Below are 21182 nucleotides of genomic sequence, written 5' to 3' on the forward strand. Positions count from 1 at the left end.
AGAGCCAGACATCATGGAATGCAAAGTCAAATGGGCCTTAGAAAGAATCACTATGAATGAAACTAGTGGAGGTGATGGAATTCCAGCTGAGTTATTCCAAATCCTAAAAGATAATGCTGTGGAAGTGCTGCACTCAATAGCCAAGCAAATTTGGAAAACTCAGCAGTGGCCTCAGGACTGGAAGAGGTGAGTTTTCATTCCAATCCCAAAGAAGGGCAATGCCAAAGAACATTCAAACTACTGCACAATTGCACTCATTTCACGTAGTAGCAAGGTAATGCTGAAAATCCTTGATGCTAGGCTTCAGTGGTATGTTAACTGAGACCTTCCAGATGTACAAGCTGGATTTAGAAAAAGCAGAGGAACCAGAGATCAAACTGCCGACATCCATTGGATCATAGAAAAAGCAAGAGAATTCCAGAAAAAACATCTACTTCTGTTGCATTGACTATGCTAAAGCCCTGACTGTGTGGATCACAACAAACTGTGGAAAATTCTTATACAGATGGAAATACCAGACCACCTTACCTGGCTCCTGGGAAACCTGTATGCAGGCCAAGAAGCAACAGTTAGAACTGGATATGAAACAATGGACTGGTTCCAAATTGGGAGAGGGCTACATCAAAGCTGTATATTTTCACCCTGCTTATTTAATTTATATGCAGAGTACATATGTGGAATGCCAAGTTGGATGAATCACAAGGTGGGTTGAAGATTGCTGGGAGAAATATCAGTAACCTCAGATACACAGATGATGTCACCTTAATGGCAGAAAAGGCTTCCATGGTGGCTCAGATGGTAAAGCATCTGCCTACAATGTGGGACACCCAGGTTTGATCCCTGGGTTGGGAAGATCCTCTGGAGAAGAAAATGGCAACCCACTCCAGTACTCTTGCCTGGAAAATCCCATGGACGGAGGAGCACGGTATGCTACAGTATATGGGGTTGCAAAGTGTTGGACACAATTGAGCATCTTCACTTTCTTTCTTTCTTTTAATGGCAGAAAGCAAACAGGAACTAAAGAGTCTCTTGATGGAGGTGAAAGTGGAGAGAGAAATAACTGGCTTAAATCTCAATATTTGAAAAATTAAGATAGATCATGGCATCTGGTTCCATCTGTTAACAGCAGATAGATGGGGGGAAAAATGGAAACAGTGACAGAGTTTATTTTCTTGGCCTTCAAAATCACTGCAGGTTGTGACTGTAGCCATTAAATTAAGATGCTTGCTGCTTGGAAGAAAAACTATGACAAATTAGATAACCTGTTTAAAAGTAGAGCCATCACTTTGCTGACAAAGATCTGTAGAGTCAAAGCTATGGCATTTCCAGTAGTCATTATGAATGTGAGAGTTGGGCTGAAAAGAAGGCTGAGCTCTGAAGAACTGATGCTTTCAAACTGTGGTGCTGGAGAAGACTCTTGAGAGTCCCTTGGACAACCAGGAGATCAAACCAGTCAATCCTGGGCAAATCAACCCTGAATATTTATTAGAAGGACTGATGCTGAAGCTGAAATGCCAATATTTTGGCCACCTGATGTGAAGAACCAGCTCATTGGAAAAGACCCCGATGCTGGGAAAGATTGAGGGCAAGAGGAGAAGGGGGGGACAGAGGATGAGATGGTTGGATGGCATCACTGATTCAATGGACATGAGTTGAGCAAACTCTGGGAGATAGTGAAGGACAGAGAAACCTGGTGTGTTGCAATCCATTGGGTGGCAAAGATTTGGACTCAACTGAGAAACTGAACAAGAGAACTCTTACATCTTCATCTTGTAGACTTTACAAAGATCTTCAGAGACAGACTGTAGCATCTTAGAATCTTTTATCTATTGCTCCTATCTTCACACCTTCTCTTCGAATACAACCCCCCCAGGTCACACATGTAAGGACTTTGTCATTATACTAGGGTTACCAGGTAAACCAAGAATATTTTGCCTCTCAAGATTTTAATCAGCTTTACAAGATCGTTCCCAGACCAGGTTCAGAACCATGCCCTCTGCAGTGGAAGCACAGAGTCCTCACCACTGGACCACCAGGAAAGCCCCAGGTTAAAAGGAATTATTAGCCATAATTTCATCACACCTACATTTTCGGCTCCCTTCTCCATCTCTTCTGTTTCTGGAACCCCTACACTATGAATGTTAGTATGTTCTATTCCCTAGTTAATGTAGCATTCTTCTTATGAGTCTGTATTCTGGTAAATTATTTTGGTAAATTATTAATCTGTATCTCAATATCTGATCTTTTCAAGTTTTTTTTCCTTATTGTTACCTTTGATGCAAATTCCTCTCTCTTCTCATTTTGCTTAGATTCCTCCTTTTCTATTAAGTTAGGTGAAAAAGTTACCTGTCCTGGTTTTGCAGGGCTGTCCTTGTGTGGACCCATCCCTGTGGAGTCTGTGTGCACAAGGCTTTGGGGCAGAGCTGGAGCTGAGCAGGTCAGAGGTCAATCCTTCCCAGGTTGTGTTGGCAACTGTCACCTCGGTGGGAGGGGGAAGGGCAGGCTAGAGCCAGAGCCCAGTGTGAGCAAAGGCTTCTGTGCTCAGTGTCAGTCCCCACTCTACTGGGCCAGGCGAGTCCCAAGACTCTGGAGCAGAACTCTGAGGGTTGGGTCCAGACTGGTTCCACTCGCTGTAAGTGTGCACCCCTTGTAAGTATGCACCCCCATCCCCTGCACTGCACCTTTGCCCCAGAGGGTGGCAGAGCTGGAGGAAGGTGTGCAGGAGTAGCCCCTGGTGCAGGTGGCCATGCATGTGGTGCAGCCCTTTCACACCATCAGAGCCCCAGACCCTGCTCCTCGGGGCCCTCTGTGATGGCCACCCTGCCCCGTCCAGATGCGTGGGTGTTCCTGTGTGTGTTCCTGTATGTGTGTCCCTGTGTGTGTGTGTGTCCTGTGTGTGTGTGTGTTCCTGTGTGTGTGTCTCTGTGTGTGTGTGTGTCCTGTGTGTGTGTGTTCCTGCGTGTGTGTCCCTGTGTGTGTGTCCCTTTGTGTGTTGTGTTCCTGTATGTGTTCCTGTGTGTGTGTGTTCCTGTGTGTGTGTGTTCCTGGATGTGTGTTCCTCTGTGTGTGTGTGTTCCTTTGTGTGTTTGTGTGTGTGTGCATTCAGTTTGGTACTTGAAATAACAGGGAAAATCTTACTCTTGGTAGATTTGTTCCTTGTCATGACTTTCACTAGTTAGCTCGTCATGCTTCTAGTCCTGGCATCAGCCCAACAGGAAAGCTATGGGTGACTCAGTTCATTTTTGAGTCAGCATCTTACCTGGCCAAGACTGACTGTCTGATTCTGGTGAATTTATGGCTGTTTTTGAATGCACTGTGTCCCCCAAAGCCACATTCCCATTCTATTCAGGGCCCTTTTAATACATGATCTAGTCTATGTCTGCACCCTTGTTCTTTGTCTTTGGCTCTCTCTCTCTCTCTCTCTATATATATATATATATATATATATATACATATATATACACACACATATATATATATAGTTCCCCTGCAGCCGCAATGGGCATTCCAGGCGCTCTTCAGTTTAACCTTAGAGTTAAGTGGAACAGACACTAGTTCCCAGACAGTCCTCAGGTAGGTTGAAACACCACACATAAGGTTTTCTGTTATCATTCTGGATTGAGGGAAGCAACTGGGAGCTCATCAAGACTGCACTGCCCCAGGCAGGAGGAGGGTACAGGTGAGTAATACACGACGAAATTTCCTTCCACTCTGTTCTGGATTTTTCCTAATTGCTTGTTAACTTTGTTGCTGTCAATCTGTGTTTGCCTGTTTTCCAGAACTCCTATGAAGTTTTTCAGCTAATTTCTCTTTCTTTTCTTGTCTTCCCATGGGAGAGTTCAGTCCTCCCACCTCACCATTTTGCTGACAACACTGTACATGTTAAATTCTGTCTTCACAATGTTCTCGTGTATCAGTGCATCACAATTTCTGTTACTCTTTCCAAATTTGTTGCATTTTAATTTGTTGATAGGTTTTTCATTTATGAATGATGTGGAGAAGTTAGTAAATTATGTAAAATATGTATCAGTGACATTATGAGAGTACCCTAAAAGTTATATAACTAGCTACAAGGAATCAACACTCAAAGTCCCTTTGCACACTGTACATAGTATCCTAAGGCTATTAATAATTAACTTCCAATAAGCACTTTGCCAAAATGTCTCTTTTCCGTTTTCTGTTCAGGATTTCACCAGTCAGGTCTGTAAAGCATAATAATTTTGCTATGGGAAATGTAAAAGTGGAAATTTATTTTCATTTGAAGTTTTGATTCTTTATTAAGGGGCAACATTTTGAAAAATGCTATTAAACACTTTCAGACTGTGTGATTTGTGTATGTGTGTGTGTTTGTACTGTAAGGTAGTTTTTTCAATTGATGTTTGATTGAGATTATGCCTCATAATAGAAAATTAAAAAAGATTGTTGTTGAAAGTTTCTAGTCTAACTAATAGTCAGTAATTGCTCACCCAATCTCATCATTATATAATTCTTGAAGTTATGCTGATAAAAAGAATCAAACAAGTTAACTGTGTTCAATCATCTCTGACTCCATGGGTACAAGTTTCATCATGTTTCTCTTACAATGTCTCTGCTAACACTGGACAGTGCATCTCGGGTGTTATACTCTTGTTATTAATAATATTTGAAGGGAGAAGAAAAAAATCCCTGTTTCCCTACTCAGAGGAGCAACAGACAATGGATCCCAAAGGCCAGAAGGTGAAGCTTAATGATGGCCACTTCATTCCTGTCCTGGGATTTGGAACCTATGCACCTCCAGAGGTAACAGTACTGGTTGTGGGTTGAGATATAAATAGCAGTGGATGTGACATGAGCAGAAGGGACTTGGGTTGTCAAGCACTGAGCTCCTGTGTGACTCTGGGAGGGTCACGTGGTTCCATCAACCAGGCTAGAACCATTTCCTATGAAAGAGGAGAAAGCATTCAGCCTTCACTCTGCATCATGGTCTGAAGCTGTGCTCACCTGCAGATTACTCTGGGTTTCCTTCCAGTTTCCATCTCTTTCCCAGCTTGGCAGAAGAGGTGAGACTCAGCTGTCAAGAATACTGTCAGCTGCTTTGCTTTGAAGGTGATTGCAATGGTGAGGTTTTTCTGTATATTTAATGAATTCCAGAACTCTTTCCTCCTTCCAAAAAGCCATGACACAGAGAAGTATTTGAGGTGGGAGGTCCTGTAGATGAGGTGAATGAAAAATAATGGGAATGAGTTGCTTTTATACTGTGGAGTGCCTGCTAGATGGCAGGCAAGAAACACTCCAGCTGTGTTTTGCCTTATATTTTTGTTTCTGCTTGGAAATTTATTCTCAGAGAAAATATACTCTCATTTGAAGGCAAAAGTTACTACCTTACTGGCCAGGTTTTGTAATGTTTTCTTGGGCTTCCCTGGGTAGTTCAAATGTTTAAGAATCTGCCTGCAATGCGGGAGATCTGAGTTCGATCCCTGGGTCGGGAAGATCCCCTGGAGAAGGAAATGACAACCCACTCCAGTATTCTTATGGAGAATCCTGTGAGGGGCCTAATGGGCTACAGTCCATGTGGTCACAAAGAGTTGGACATGACTGAATGACTAACACTTTTTTTTTTAATCTAAAAAAGTATTATTGTATTATTCATTTATTCTTTTTTTTTCCATTTATTTTTATTAGTTGGAGGCTAATTACTTTACAATATTGTAGTGGTTTTTGTCGTACACTGACAGGAATCAGCCATGGATTTACATGTATTCCCCATCCCAATCCCCCCTCCCACCATCCTCTCTACCCGATTCCTATGGGTCTTCCCAGTGCACCAGGCCCGAGCACTTGTCTCATGCATCCAACCTGGGCTGATGATCTGTTTCACCCTAGATAATATACATGTTTTGATGCTGTTCTCTCGACTAACACTTTAAACTTTGAAATGGGAAAGATTCTGAATCATATAAAGAGAAATGGAATATTATTTAGCATTAAAACGAAGTTAATCCTGTCATTTGCAACTGCACAGATGGATGGTGAGAACTTTAAGGCAAGTAAAACAAGCCAGAAATAGAAAGACAAATACTGCATAATATCCTTGTAGCTAGAATCTAAAAAAATAGAACTCATAGAAGCAGAGAATAGAGGTGTGGTGACCAGAAGCTGATGTCAAGGCTGGGAAAAATGGTAAGTTGTTGGTCAAGGGTACAGACCACCAGTTATAAGATGAATAATCATGGAGACCTGATGTAAAGCACTGTGACTGTAGTTAAAAATAATGGGATATAGCTTTAGTTTTGTAGACTAGATCTTATGTCTTCTTACAAACACCCAAAAAATTTAGGTGTGTGAGGTGATAGAACTGTTACCTAGGTTGATTTTGGTAATTCATTAAGATGGATACTTACATTGGTAAGAATAATCATGGGAAATGGCGGACTGGTTGAAGCTCAAACTTGAATCAAGCTCAAGCCGGGAGAAAGATCAATAACCTCAGAATGGAGATGACACCACCCTAATGGCAGAAGGTAAGAGGAACTAGAGAACCTCTTGATGAAGGTGAAAGAGGGAGTGAAAAGCTGACTTAAAATTAAACATTCAAAAAACTAAGGTCATGTTATCCAGTCCCATCACTTCATGGCAAATAAATGGAGGAGAAATGGAAACAGAGGCAGACTTTATTTTCTTGGACTCCAAATCATTGTGGACAGTGACTGTAGCCAGGAAATTAAAAGGCGATTGCTCCTCAGAAGAAAAGCTATGAGAAACCTAGACATCATCTTAAAAAGCGGAGACACTGGCTTGTGGACAAAGGTCCATATAGTCAAAGCCGTGGTTTTTCCAGTTGTTAAGTATGGATGTGAGAGTTGGACCATAAAAGGATAGGCAGGAAAGAATTGATGCTTTTGAACTATGGTGTTTGAGAAGACTCTTGAGAATGCCTTGGACAGCAAGGAGATCAAACCAGTTAGCCCTAAAGGAAATCAACCCCGAGTACTCCTTGCAAGGACTGATGCTGAAGTTGAAGCTCCAATACTTTGGCCACACAATACAAAGAGCCAAATCGTTGGAAAAGACCCTGTTTCAGGAAAGGACAGAAGACATGAGGAGAAGGAGGCAACAGAGGGTGAGATAGTTGGGTGGCATCATTGATACAACGGACATGAGTTTGAGCAAACTGCAGGAGATAATGAAATATAGGGAAACCTGGAGTGCTGCAGTCCGTGGGGTCAGAAAGGATTGAACAGGACTGAGTGACTGAACAAAAACAGTGACTTATATGAGAACATCTCTTTGTACACCTTGATTGCATACAGTTTTTATGTGGTGTAGTCTTTGTGGCCTCACTAGTAGACAGAGGTCTTAGAAGCAATTATCTAGTTTCCTGATGCTTTTACCGGTCAACTTACACCTTTGTTCAATTATCTGCAAATATCTCACAGTATAAATCCTATCCATGATTGCAATGTTATCCTGAGTCCTTTGGGTTCTACCAGCAAATCAATGAACCTGAAGGAGGTCTTGAGGTCTCTGATGCCCATAATCAACCACGATCACCTCAGGATGAATGGTTCCTGGGTGTCCACTTAATCACTGACCAGGAACATTCAGGGAAATCGTCAAGCATTCATCACCACACACACAGAACTAACCAAAGACACAAAGAAAAGTTGATGTTGGGAAGATGAAAGCTTGTTCCTAGCAATCTCTTAATCATGTGGATATTCAACTTCTACCTTTGTTGCTTATGTAGGTTGCTAAAAGGGATGCTCTGGAATTCACCCCATTTGCTATAGAGGTTGGGTTCCGCCATATTGACTGTGCTCATGCTTACCAAAATGAAGAGCAGATAGGCCAGGCCATTTGGAGCAAGATTGCAGATGGCACTGTGAAGAGAGAAGACATATTCTGCACTTCAAAGGTACTGTGCATGTTGTGTGTGTGCACATGTGTGCAAGTGATTGCACCCAGGTGACAATTATATAATAGGATCCTTTGGTGAAGAGTTGCTTGGTGAACTATGCTTACTGGTAAATACCTAAAGTATTAGAATTCCCTGGTGGTTCGATGCTTAAGACTTGGCACTTTAATGCCGTGTGCCTGGATTTGATCCTTGGTTAGGGAAGTAATATCAGACAAGCCTTGCAGTAAGGCCAAAATAAGTTACCTAAAGTAGTCTTAATACAACTGTTTTTCTTTAACCTCTGCAGCTGTGGTGCACATCCTTTCGACCAGAGTTGGTCCAACCAGCCTTGGAAAAGTCACTGAAAAGTCTTCAACTGGACTATGTCGATCTCTATATTATGCATTATCCACTGGCTCTGAAGGTTAGAAATTTGTGTGATCACATCAGTGTTACATCTTGTGTTAGAATGTGCATCAACTTGCGTGGATGGTTAAATTAAGATTTTCCTAGTTGGTTGAAGGGATGATTACACTAGAGTAGAATCCTCCAAATAATCATTTGTGATCATCTTTTTACTGAGTTTCTTTGAATCCCTTACCTGCCTTCCAGAGAAAAGAGTTAATATTCTGAGATTCTCTGCCAGAAAAACTTGAGAAAATAGAAGTAGGTTAGTTCTGCACACAGTCCTTGTTATGACTCCTGAGTGTCTGGGGATTTCATGAACCAAGAGTTTGGTGCATCCGTGGTGAGCATGACACTGCCTTACATTGAACATGATGAGTTTATCTTGTCTTTCACCCTTTCAAGTTGAGCATATTTGGTGGTGCTCCTTCTGGGTGCGTCTAAACCTTGTACCTATACAGGGACTTGGAATAACTTTCCTGCACTCTTCCTAGTCTTCAGATGCGGTTTGTAGACTGCACTTATCCATTAAGAAAGGTTTACTTAGAATACTTGATTTCAAGTCACAGGAATCAGCTCAAACCACCCAATGCAAAATAGCTTAGTGGTCTACATAGATGGCAAGTTCCAGCCACAGACAGAAATGATGGTTGCAGTACTCTACAGATGTGTCTCCTTTTCCTATCCCTTATAAGGGCATTACTCATCGTTTACTTTATTTTTACTGAACATTTTCCATTGGTGGGAAATTTGACCTTGGAGCAGCTCGAGGCTCATGGTCATGAATATATGAGAGCATGTCTGGGTCTTCCGCATTCCATATCAACCTAATGAAAGCCTTGCTGATTCATGTGCCTGTCTTAGGGCACATGATGCTCAGAGGGAAAAGAGAGTCTGATTATCTAGACCAGGTCAAGATAGCAAATTTTATTCTGGAAATAAAGCCATGTAACTTACTGCCACTCCCAGCTCATAGAGGCATTTGGAAACAGGCAAGTACAAGAACAGACAAAATTTACAGAAGTCACAGGAAGTCCCTTTTAGGACCTAGAAAAATTGTGCTTATTACAACATATATTAAATGTAAGATATTAGAATAAGTCTCCCTCCTAAAGACATTGCTTATATACACAAATCACTCTGCAAATATTATCTAGTATCTAGAAAGTTGTAAACCTGCCTCATGCAGTTTTAATACCTGGTGCCAGGCAGCCTTGCTAACTGTGGAGAAATTATTTTGTGATGTCTCTAAAATGACTGCTTCTATTATAGCCAGGGGAGGAATTATATCCAAAAGATGAAAATGGAAAACTGATAGCTGACTCAGTGGATTTCTGTCGCACATGGGAGGTGAGTATGAGGAGTAGAGAGACTGGGGAGGAGCCAGGAGAGTGGGAACCTCCTTCACTTCTTCCACCTGTGAGAATGGGCTGTGGACCATCAGAGTCAGCAGTTCATAAATCTAAGGGCTGGGATGCTGGGTTTGTGGGGAGGAAACCATTGCTGAAATGTTTACAGAGAGGAATGGAGGAGGAGAATATGGGACAATGCAGACAGTCATCTCTTTCCTTCCGTGTGATATGTCTTTTCCAGAGTTCAAGGAGCAAACAGTATTTCTTTTTATATCATGTCTCCTTCCCTTCTTTCCTTCTTGATAATTGGTGCTAATTCTTGATGGATGACAGTGATTACCGATGTTTTTCAGCATTTATTCTTGCTCTATCATTCCATGTAATTGTTCACCACTCCTCCCTCCCAGGCCCTGGAGAAGTGCAAGGACGCAGGGCTGGCCAAATCCATCGGGGTGTCCAACTTCAACCACAAGCAGCTGGAGAAGATCCTGAATAAGCCAGGGCTCAAGTACAAGCCTGTCTGTAACCAGGTGAGCAGCTCAGCTCCTCTCCCTCCTGCTCTCAGAACCTCCTTCTTGCCCTGGAGCCTGCTGTCTGTCTGTTTTCCCCTCCTGTTCATCTGGCCATTGTGGACAGGAGATTCTAAACAGCTGAGTTCCTGTCTGGATGATGTGTATAAAATTCCAAATGGTATCTCTGTATGTCTGGGCGGAAAAGTGCAGAGATCTTCCTGGTAGAACCCAGAAGTAGAGGAAGGAGGTATTTCCCCGAGATGAAAGGATGGCCAGATGACAGGGTGAAAGTGCCCTGGAGTGAACGTTGTACAGGAAGGAAAACCATGAAAATGTGGAATGGGAAATAAATTGATAAAGAGGCAAAGCAGCTGAGATGGGTGTTGAGGGTTTGTGTGGGGTTCTGATAGCTGAATCCTTAATCTTGGTGTCGCAGTGTTTATAAGTCTTTAACAGGGAACACAGTTGAGAAAAATGTGTTGGTATGATGAAAATCATTCAGGTTAGAGCATGATGTTAAAGGCTCATCGTGATGCTAACACTCTATGAATTTTACTCATGAATATCTACTCAAATGTAGAGCCCATCTTTTGGTTAGTCAATCTCGGACTGGTTCTCCCGTCTATGTCCATCATAAATTAACTGTATATACAAACTTTTCTCTATTTCTCTGTTGATATTGATGTTTCCAATTTACATTTAATGTTATAGTTTTTCCTTTATCATTTTTTAAACTTTTTCCCTTTCTCTGTCATTTAATATTACATTTCCATAATACGTGACACTCTTTTCTATTGGTTTTCTACAGGTGGAATGTCACCCTTATCTCAATCAGAGGAAACTGTTGGATTTCTGCAAGTCACATGATATTGTTCTTGTTGCCTATAGTGCTCTGGGATCCCAAAGAGTAAAAGGATGGTATTGAACTCTAATGAAAGCAACAGGGAGTTTATGTAAAATTCAATTTTTGATGAGATGGTTTAAATCATACAATATTCAGATAACTCTCATAGGCAGAGGGGAGAGAGAGTAATGGAATGAATTATTCTCTTTTATCTTCCCATCACCCAGCCAATTTTTCTAGATTGTATTAGCTTGTCGACTCATGAATAACAAGTGTCTGCATTAAAATCTATATATAAAATCTCCCAGTTGAGACCAGAGACACAAGTTTATGTCATGACCTACTTATTAACTAATGAACACATTCTTAAAAACAGATGTTCCAAGGTTCACTTACCTTATGTCTAAAGTTGAGATAATAGTATTTAACTCCTAGGTTTCTATCATGATTGAAAAAAAGTTCAATTTGAACCATTTTTGTAAGCATCTATAGTAGAATAATGATGAAATAAATGTCTGTTATTTTGAGACCTCTCAATTTTTATCAATACCTTAGAAAAAGTGAAATTTACAAGCAATTTTTGGTCTTTCCTTCTGCTTCTCTATTCACACCCTTGATTATATAAAAAAAAAAACCCCTGAAAATTAAAGGAAAAAAAACCCGTGAGTTTGGCAGTCCTGGTCTCAACTCAATATTGCCTCTGAGTCACCTGCAGAGTTTTATAAATACAGAGTAGGAGGTGACACAGTTGAGGTTCTGATTCAGTTTGTTTTCAGCTCTGCCATGGAATTTGTATTTCTTACAAGATACCAGCTGATAGTGATGATGCTGGTCAATGAACTATACTTTGAGAAGCCCTGGTCTAGAGTGAACCTCTTGTTCTGTTTGGGAAAATATTTGGAAACTGAGTATTTAGTCTCAGCTCCTCAGCATTTCTGAATTCCCTTCCAGGGTGAACCTGAACCACCCTGTTCTCTTGGAGGACCCAGTTCTCTCTGCCATTGCCCAAAAGCACAAGAAAACCCCAGCTCTGGTTGCCCTTCGCTACCAGATACAACGTGGGGTTGTGGTTCTGGCCAAGGGTAACAACAAGGAGTGGATCAAAGAGAACATGCAGGTGATGACGAGTGGGGCTGTGGGCAGAGGGCTCCTAGGGAATATCCTTCATGAGGGTCATTCTTTGTCCAGCCCTCAGACTATCTTTGGGCCAAAACATGTTACCTGATCTTTCCCTGTGTGTGAATGCCTGGTAGTTTTCTCCTCCTGCTGTGGCAACAGGAGAGGCATTATGACTGGAGAGGGTTATGGTTGGACAGAAAATGGAGATTTTAGCTTGAGCATTACATTTGCAATGTATTCTGTCACTTTGTGCAAATGACATAATATTTTCTTCATTCTTTATGGAATTGCATTTTGTGATTTTTTTTATACTGTTTGAACTGCTCTAATAAAGCACCATAGGTTGAATGGCTGAGAAAAAAATTGGAATTTGTTTCTCACAGTTCTGAAGCTGGAGATCTGAGATCAGAGTGCCTGTGTGGTCAGGTGAGGCTGCTGCTCCAAGTCACAGGTTATTCCTTATATCTTAACATGGTGGAAGGGGGCAAAGACCTCCCCCAATTCTCTTATATGAATATGATGTTGTTTAAGTCTCATTCATGAGAGCTCCACCATCATGATGTAATCACCTCTCAAAGGATTCATTTCTAACAGCATCAACATGTGAATATGAGGGCAGAAAAATTATGGCAGTGATCTTTAACTTCCAAACCATTGTGTTTTTATTTTGCCTTTCCCTGAATACTAACAAGATTTCATCTTCATACAGTTAATCTTCTTGAGTTTCTGTCTTTGTGAAGTTCCTCTTCAAGACTTTGTCCATTTTTCTAGGTTGTCTATACTTTGTTTTCTATGTAGGAGACCATTATTGTACCTTTAGCTATAACTGTATGGAAACTTCCCAGTTTCAGGATTTAATGCAGAGATGATTTATGCGTCTCTTGATTCTGTGGTTTGACAATCAACCTGCACTCAGCTAAGCTGTCGTCCTCTAGGCTGGGCTCTCCTGTGCTTTTGCAGTTCAATGCCGAGCAGCTGGGCAGTTCTGCTTTAGCAGGTGGATGAGGCTCCTGTCAGAGGAGCCTCCACCCTTTTCTGTATAGTTTTTATGAATATTTGACTAGACTGGGACCACTAACCTGGTTTTCATCTCAGCACAGTGCTATGATCCCAAGCCAGTGATTAGGGAAATAGCCCTCTTCCTGTCTGGGCTCAGATCTGGGTCACCTCTTCTTCTAGGAAATATCATTGTCCAATGCCGGTTACAGGTCAGGCCAAGTAAGGGGAATGGAAATTGTCCCCTGATCAATTGTTTCTGTGTTTCCATTTAAATTTAGTTCTATAATCTAGCTGGAACTGTTTACCTAAGACAATATGAAAATGGATGCACACTTGTTTAAGTATATTTAAATGTAAAGCTAAGGTTTCATATTTCCTCACAGATTTTCATTGTCAACTCAGTCATATATCAAGTGTCCATAAGTACATTTCTGTTGTCTCTTTTCTATTTAACTATTCAGCTTTCTGCACCATGTTATTAAAGTGGAAAATAAGTCTTGCTTTTCAGAATGGTAATTTTTTATTTTTTAAAGCTGTCTTAGCTGCTTTTGGTTAGCTGTTCTTTTATTTAACATTTAGTATAACTTTACCAACTTCTAGGAAAGCATACATGCTCAAGTCTTTGGTTCATGTTGCATTGAAACATTAGATCACTTTGGAGAAAATGAATTTCTTTATAAAATTGAGCTTTCCATTTCATGATTATCATGTGAATTTTTAATTACTTAGGTGTTCTTTAATGTTAAAACACTTTTCATAATTTTCTCCACTAAGGCATTTGCATAAAGTTTTTGTTAGATTTATTCATAGATAATGAGTAAGTTTGATATCAGATTCCTGAACAGGCTTTCAAGGGGGAACCTCCTCCCTACACTACTTTAGCTGATCACTGTCACCCTTACAGCATGTTGGGAAGAGTTAATCAGTTTAATGTTTGCTCAATTGCAGTTATTGAGTTAGGAGTGTCTGAAGGCCGTGTGATTGGAAAAGAATGATTTTAGTTTGTTTTCTGTCTGAAGTGATTCACTTAGAAAGATAAAGGACTGATGCACTGTAATGTTTGTGAGGTGGACAGAGAAGGAGAAGATGTGGGAAGGAGAGGTGAGAACTCAGCAGAGGTTCCCAGGCTTGTTCCCCTGAAAGCTGAGGACAGATGCGGCTTCCCTGCCCCCTCTTCTTGTCTCCATCCAGCTGGAAAATCCTCCAGTCCCCAGGGGGAGACTGGCTCCTTGAGGGAGAGGTAATGTGATTGTTCCTTCCTTCCAGGTGTTTGACTTTGAACTGACTCCAGAAGACATGAAAGCAATTGACGGCCTCGACAGAAATATAAGATATTGTGATTTTCAACTGTAAGTGACTTGCAGATGTTTCACCCACACACTGTTTTCTGTAGCAGGCGGGTCAGCAGGGGAAATAAGTTTTTCAAAAGCATAATTCTAGAAAGACAGTGCTGATTTCCTGCTTAAGAGTAACTGGGGACTTTCTGCAGACCTCACACCAGAGGTTTCCTCCAGGGTTCCGTCTTTGATCAACAGCAGTGTGATGGACTCAGGACAACTCATCAGTAAAATCCCCAGAGTTGACATCGTGGTGAATTCACTCCTTTGTGCCCCAATTCCCTGTGCCTGGTGCACCTCCTCTCAGTGCTCAGAACCCAGGGAACACAAAGGGCACAGTGCCTGCAGCCAACTATTCTTTCAGCGACCTGTGAACATGGTTAATCTTTATTTCTTTTTACATCAGGGGAAAATGATTATATTAATAATAACTATGTATTAATGAATCCATCAAGGATTACATTCTTGTTTTCTTCTGTTAGTCGCTTATTCACGCCCAAATCTTGGGACTTTGTGGAATGAATCGCAACAGGCTCCTCAATCCATGGGATCCCCCAGGCAGGAATACTGGAGTGGGTTGCCATTTCCTTCTCCAGGGAACCTTGGGGAACTCCTGCTTGGCAAGTGGATCCTTTACCACTGAGCCACCTGGGAAGCCGGCATTCATGTTAATCCTGTGAACACAATTATAAAATGTATTGTTGACATTTTTATTGAGGAGGGTTTCATGAAGGCCAACGTGCAACAGTGCTGTGAAGTCACATGGGCCTGCTCATAAGTGTCTGGTGGATATTCTCATCAGTGGGCATTTCTTTTCCAAGACACCATCCATTTCTTTCCAATTAATCTCTTCACTGATGTTTTTTCCTTATTACAACTCCCATATCCTCATTCCTGTTATCTCACAAAGCTGAGTTACCAGTAGATCCTGAGCTTAACTGACCCTCCAGTGAGTGACTTCTGGGTCCTTAGCAGGACACACCCAGATAGGATCATCTGGGTCTCTGGTTTCTTGAGTAAAGACTCACTTCACTTTAGCTTTTGTCCATCAGAAGTCCTTGGTGGCTCAGATGGTAAAGAATCCACCTGCAGGGCGGGAGACCTGGGTTCAATTCTTGCGTGGGAAGATCCCCTGGAGGAGGGCATGGCAGCCCACTCCAGCATTCTTGCCTGAAAAATCCCATGGACAAAGGAACCTGGTGGGTTACAGTCCATGGCATCACAAACAGTCAGACGTGACTGAGCAACTAAGCACACTTTAGAAGTCCATCCCCTGGGGAGCCCCCACCTCCTTGACTTTGACTTAGTCACTAACATGATTCCAGTGATTAATTACTGCAGGAGAATATTGGGACTGAAGAGACGGAAGAGAAATTTGGAAGGGAGTTTAGAGAGAATGGAATACAAATTATTGGTTAACAAAGATTATGCTTCAAATGAAAGATCCCAAAACTCTCCCTATTGTTTGTAAAGCTATATCATGATTCTGACAAGTGTGGAAGTCACTCAGTCGTGTCCAACTCTTTGGCACCCCAAGGACTATACAGTCCATGGAATTTTCCAGGCCAGAATACTGGAGTGGATAGCCTTTCCCTTCTCTAAGGGATCTTCCCAACCCAAGGACTGATCTAGGTCTCCCACATTGCAGGCAGATTCTTTACCAGCTGAGCCACTATCATGTTCTGATAAAAGCCATCATAATTGAAGAAAAGTGGATAGTTGCATTTCTATACTTAAAGGCTTTTAAGTATAACTGTATATTCTCTTTCATTAGGCTGTGAATGCCTAGACTTACACATCTTTGTGGGCTTGGGTCAACAGCACAGCTCCTGGCACTTGGAATAATTCAGAATTCACTTTTTAATGAATTGAATTGAAAAAGACATTTTCAGAAAGAAAAGTAGAAACATGGAAAACAAGGAAAACAGCAGTAATATTAATTGCTGAATAACTAATGTTTTAACATAGTACAGTATAGATTAAGACAATAACAATCCCACTCTGCTCTATGATTATTCAGGTGCACATGGTATCTCTCCAATAGATAAGAAGTTCCTTAATGGAGACACTCTGTTTTGGGGGTGCTCAATATCAACTTATTAATGGATTTGTGGAAAAGAGGAGCTAATTTGTTCACTGCGACCCTTCTCATCATCTAGGGACGGAAGTTCCACTTGTGTCTGAAATGATCTCCGTAGTTAGACCCAGGTCTTGTGCCTTCTTGGAAATTGTAACCTGAGTCAAACTGCGTATCACTGTGGAATGAATATTACACGTGAATGTTGGGGCTGGACGTGCAGGTGCAGTGTGCACATGGAGCAGACACCTGCATGTGTGCTTGTCGGGGAGGGTGGGGAGAAGGAGGGAGGTGTTTGTAGATTGAGAGTTTCAGCCCATCCTGACTGCCTCCACAGAGTAATGCTCTCTCTGGCAATATGACAGATTTAATAAATTAATCCTCTTCCTTCTCTTTCAGGGGTGTTGGTCACCCTGAGTTTCCATTTTCTGAAGAATATTGACTCTTAGTCTTCCTTCTGGATCTTCAAGAATTTTTTGCTTCTAGGGGATGTGATTTTTGTACTTGGTGGAGGTGCTTAAATGAAGTGTCCAAATGTTTGAAAGCTTGACTTTCCCTAAAAAAAGAAAAATAGTTTATGAAACAATAAAGACTTCAAAGTAAGAATACTCTTTCTTTCTGATATTTGAAAAAACATGCAAATTGCAGAAAATTTGGAAAACAGAAGGGAAAGGATTGGAAATAAAAATAAGCTATGATTAAACCATTTGCTAATACTTAACTTTGGTGCATTTTCTTTATGAATCCTATGCAAATGTCTATGTGTGTTTATATACAAAGACAAATAATCTTCAATCTGCAGATTGTATGTTTATTTTTTAACAGCATAATTATCTTGATAAGCTAAAAATATGATTTAAAAAAATCCAGTATTATTTTTTTATTGTAAAGCAACACATCTTATTCATTTATTTAATTTCTTAATTGTCTGCCCATGCTTAGCATTTTGATGAGTTCTTATATATTCTCTTAGTATTTCATTAGTTGCCATTCACTCTCATTCAGCAAAGCTTTTTACTGAATGTTCTTTAGTAATACATTGTTTTATCAATAAATGTTAATTAAAATGAGAACTTCTTTTTCTTTTAAAATAAGAAATTCTTGGGCTTATAGTCTAGTGGAGGATGAGACAGTAAATGAAATCAGGAGAATTTAGCTGTTAGAAATGGGTAAGTGCCTGTTGAGAAAATTCAACACAATCTCTTGCATTTCTGTACATCTGTTAGGCAGAAACACCAACTTCCCTACATCCCACACAACTTTTCAATTGTACAAGAAGCAGCCTTGAAAGAGAGATCATGACTCCCTTCATTTCTCTGGAACACAAAACACTAAATTCAGGAAGGAAGAGTGTTCACGTAACATTTAAGGGCCAGCAAGTCAGCTGATGTGGGTGAAGTTTAGTGAGGAAAGAAGACAGGAGTTAAGACAAGCCAGAGAGCCAGTGGGGCCAGTGGGGCCAGTGGCGCCAGTGGATCTGTGTCATGTAGGCATTTAAAAGGACTTTACTGTGAGAGAAATGGAGAATGAAATTTTGTGTTTTGAGCTGAGCAGTTACACGAACAGACATGAGTTTTAAAAAAATCAACCTGGATGTTATGTTGAGGAAAAAAGAGAAAAAAGAGCCCTCTTTTAGGACTCTATAGGAATTTAGGTGAGAGATGATGTTGGCTTGGACCACAGAAGGAGCAGTAAATATGGTCAGAGTTGTTAGAATAGGGATTTATTTTAAGGGAAGCATGAATTAGACTGTCTAACATGTTGGACATCCAGTTAAAGGAAAAGGGGGATCAAAGTTGACTCCAGATGTTTGTGGCTAAGAGACAGGAAATGGAGATGCCATTTTCTCAGATGGAGACAATGTAGGGGAGCACACTTTTGTGGGAAGATTAGGAGTTCCATTATAGATCTGTATTTTGAGATGCCTTTAGGTACCCAAGTGAAGATGCATGCACACAGTTGGACATAGAATTCTATCAGAGAAAAGGTTTAGATAAAATATTTAATTTGTGGTTTGTTAATTTTAGTTGCCTCTTAAAGCCACGAGACAAGACAATCAGAGATATGTTATACAGTGAGTGGTATAGATAGGGAAGTTAAGCTTCATGAGAACCCAGCATTAAGAAGGTGATTAAAAAAAAATATGGAGGAATCTGCAAAAGAGGCTGAGAAGGACTGGTGAGTGAGGAAGGAGGGGTTGTTCTTAGAAGGCATGTGAAGCAGATGTTTGGAAGATAAAAGAGACCAATGCTAACAAGCGGACAAGTCAGAGAAGACTGAAACTGACCACTGGATTGGGCAGTTAACCTTGGCAAGGTCAAGTGCAGCTTTGATAGAGTGGTGAAGGCAAACCCTGAGTAGGGTGGGTTCAAGAAATGGTGCAAGAGACCAATGAGAAGCAGAGTATACACAGTTTTCAAAGACTTTGCTGTAATGAGAATGATAGAATTGCGCAGTCTCTGAGGAGAGAAGTGGAATCAAGAGATAAGTTTCCCTGATGCAGCAGATGACTGCCTGCCTCTGAGGTTGGAGGAACAGTCCAGCAGAGAGAGGAAAACCTATGATGCAGCAGACGAAGGTGGGGCTGACTTGAACCACCTCTGTGTTGCTGCTACAACAAATGACCAAAACCTTTGTGGATGGAAACAAAAATAATGCATTATTTTATATTTCTGGAGGTCAGAAATTAAAAATCTGGTTCCGTGGGCTAAAGTTGAAGTGTCAGCAGGCATGCTTTCTTTTCTGGAGGTTGTAGGGCAAAATCTGTTCTCTTGCCTTTTCCAACTCCTAAAGACCAGGTCTTGTGTTGTTGGAAGAGGGTATTTGCTAAGACCAGAGCATTCTCTTTGTAACTCTGTTTAGTCTTTGCCCTGCTTCATTTGTACTCCAAGGCCAAACTTGCCTGTTACTTCAGGTATCTCTTGACTTCTTACTTTTGCTTCACAGTCCTCTATGATGAAAAGGACTTTTTTTTTTTTTTTTTTTTGTGTTGGATCTAGAAGGTCTTGTAGGTCTACAGAACCATTCAACTTCAGCTTCTTTGGGATTTGAAGTTGGGGCATAGACTTGGATTACTGTGATGCTGAATGGTTTGTTTTGGAAATGAACTGAGATCCTTCTGCTGTTTTTGAGATTGCACTCATGTACTGCATTTCAGACTCTTCTCTTGACAATGAGGGCTACTCCAGTTCTCCTAAGGGATTCTTGCCCACAGTAGTAGATATAATGGTCATCTGAATTAAATTTGCTCATTCCAGCCCATTTTAGTTCACTGATTCCTAAAATGTTGATGTTTACTCTTGCCATCTCCTGTTTGACCATATCCAATTTACCTTGTTTCATGGACCTAACATTCCAGCTTCCTATGCAATATCATTCTTTAAAGCATCAGACTTTACTTTTACCACTAGACACGCCCACAACTGGGTGTTGTTCTGCGTTGGCTCATCCTCTTCTTTCTTTCCACTGGTACATTTCTGTTCTTCCTTAGTAGCATGTTGGGCACCTACTAACCCGGGGTGCTTATCTTTCAGTGTCATATCTTTTTGCCTTTTCATACTGTTAATGGGGTTCTTAAGGCAAGAATGCTAAGTGGTTTGCCATTCCCTTTTCCAGTGAACCACACTTTATTAGAACTCTCTACCAGGACCTGTGTCCATTGTGGGTGGCCCTGGATGGCATGACTTATAGACTGAGCGACTGAACTGAACTGATAGTTACTGGAGTTACACAAGGCTTTGATCCGTCTGATTATTTTGGTTAGTTTTCTGTGATTGCAGTTTTCATTCTGGAGGCCATAGTATTGAGATTCTTGCTCCTTCTGTCTTCCCTGTGATGGATGAGGATAAGAGGCTTGTGCAAGCTACCTGATGGGAGGGACTGGCTGTGGGGAAAACTGAGTCTTGCTCTGGTGGGCAGGGCCATGTTCAGTAAATCTTTTATGCAATTTTCTGCTAATGGGTGGGACTGTGGTTCCTCCCTGTACTAGGGAAATCAACTAGGCAATTCAGGTCAGTTCAGTTCAGTCGGTCAGTGGTGTCTGACTCTTTGTGACCCCATGGACTGCAGCATACTAGGCTTTCCTGTCCATCACCAAGTCCTGAAGCTTACTCAAACTCAAGTCCATCGAGTCAGTGATGCTATCCAGCCATCTCATCCTCTGTTGTCCCCTTCTCCTCTCACCTTCAATCTTTCCCAACATCAGGGTTTTTCCCAATGAGTCAGTTCTTCACATTACGTGGCCAAATTATTGGAGTTTCAGCTTCAGAATCAGTCCTTCCCATGAATATTCAGGATTGATTTCCTTTAGGATGGACTGGTTGGATCTCCTTGCAGTCCAGGTGATTCTCAAGAGTGATCTCCAACACCACAGTTCAAAAGCATCAATTCTTCAGTGTTCAGCTTCCTTTATAGCCCAACTCTCACATCCATACATGACTACTGGAAAAACCAAAGCTTTGACTAGATGGCCTTTTGTTGGCAAAGTAATGTCTCTAATTTTTAATATGCTGTCTAGGTGTGTCATAGCTTTTCTTCCAAGGAGCAAGTGTTTTTTAATTTCATGGCTGCAGTCACAATCTGCAGTGATTTTGGAGCCCCCCAAAATAAAGTGTCTCGCTGTTTCCATTGTTTCCCCATCTATTTGCCCTGAAGTGATGGGA

At 41.2% G+C, this 21182-nt stretch overlaps 1 protein-coding gene across 2 annotated transcripts; it reads left to right on the forward strand.

Moving 5' to 3' along the window:
* Positions 1–2616: 2616 nt before the first annotated feature.
* On the forward strand, positions 2617–17242 carry LOC122448696 (prostaglandin F synthase 1-like). Of its 2 annotated transcripts, none has more exons than XM_043480219.1 (10): positions 2617–2632; positions 4649–4779; positions 7727–7894; positions 8184–8300; positions 9554–9631; positions 10041–10163; positions 10954–11063; positions 11941–12106; positions 14374–14456; positions 16921–17242. In XM_043480219.1, exons 2-10 carry the CDS (start codon positions 4696–4698, stop codon positions 16961–16963), a joined length of 972 nt encoding a protein of 323 aa, XP_043336154.1. In that variant the 5' UTR covers positions 2617–2632; positions 4649–4695; the 3' UTR covers positions 16964–17242. The 2 variants fall into 2 exon arrangements, with proteins under 2 accessions (XP_043336154.1, XP_043336153.1); XM_043480218.1 differs by lacking the exon at positions 2617–2632 and adding an exon at positions 3476–3679.
* The last annotated feature ends 3940 nt before the right edge of the window (positions 17243–21182 follow it).

The sequence above is a fragment of the Cervus canadensis genome, chromosome 10, assembly GCF_019320065.1.
Source record: "Cervus canadensis isolate Bull #8, Minnesota chromosome 10, ASM1932006v1, whole genome shotgun sequence".
Taxonomy (NCBI): domain Eukaryota; kingdom Metazoa; phylum Chordata; class Mammalia; order Artiodactyla; family Cervidae; genus Cervus; species Cervus canadensis.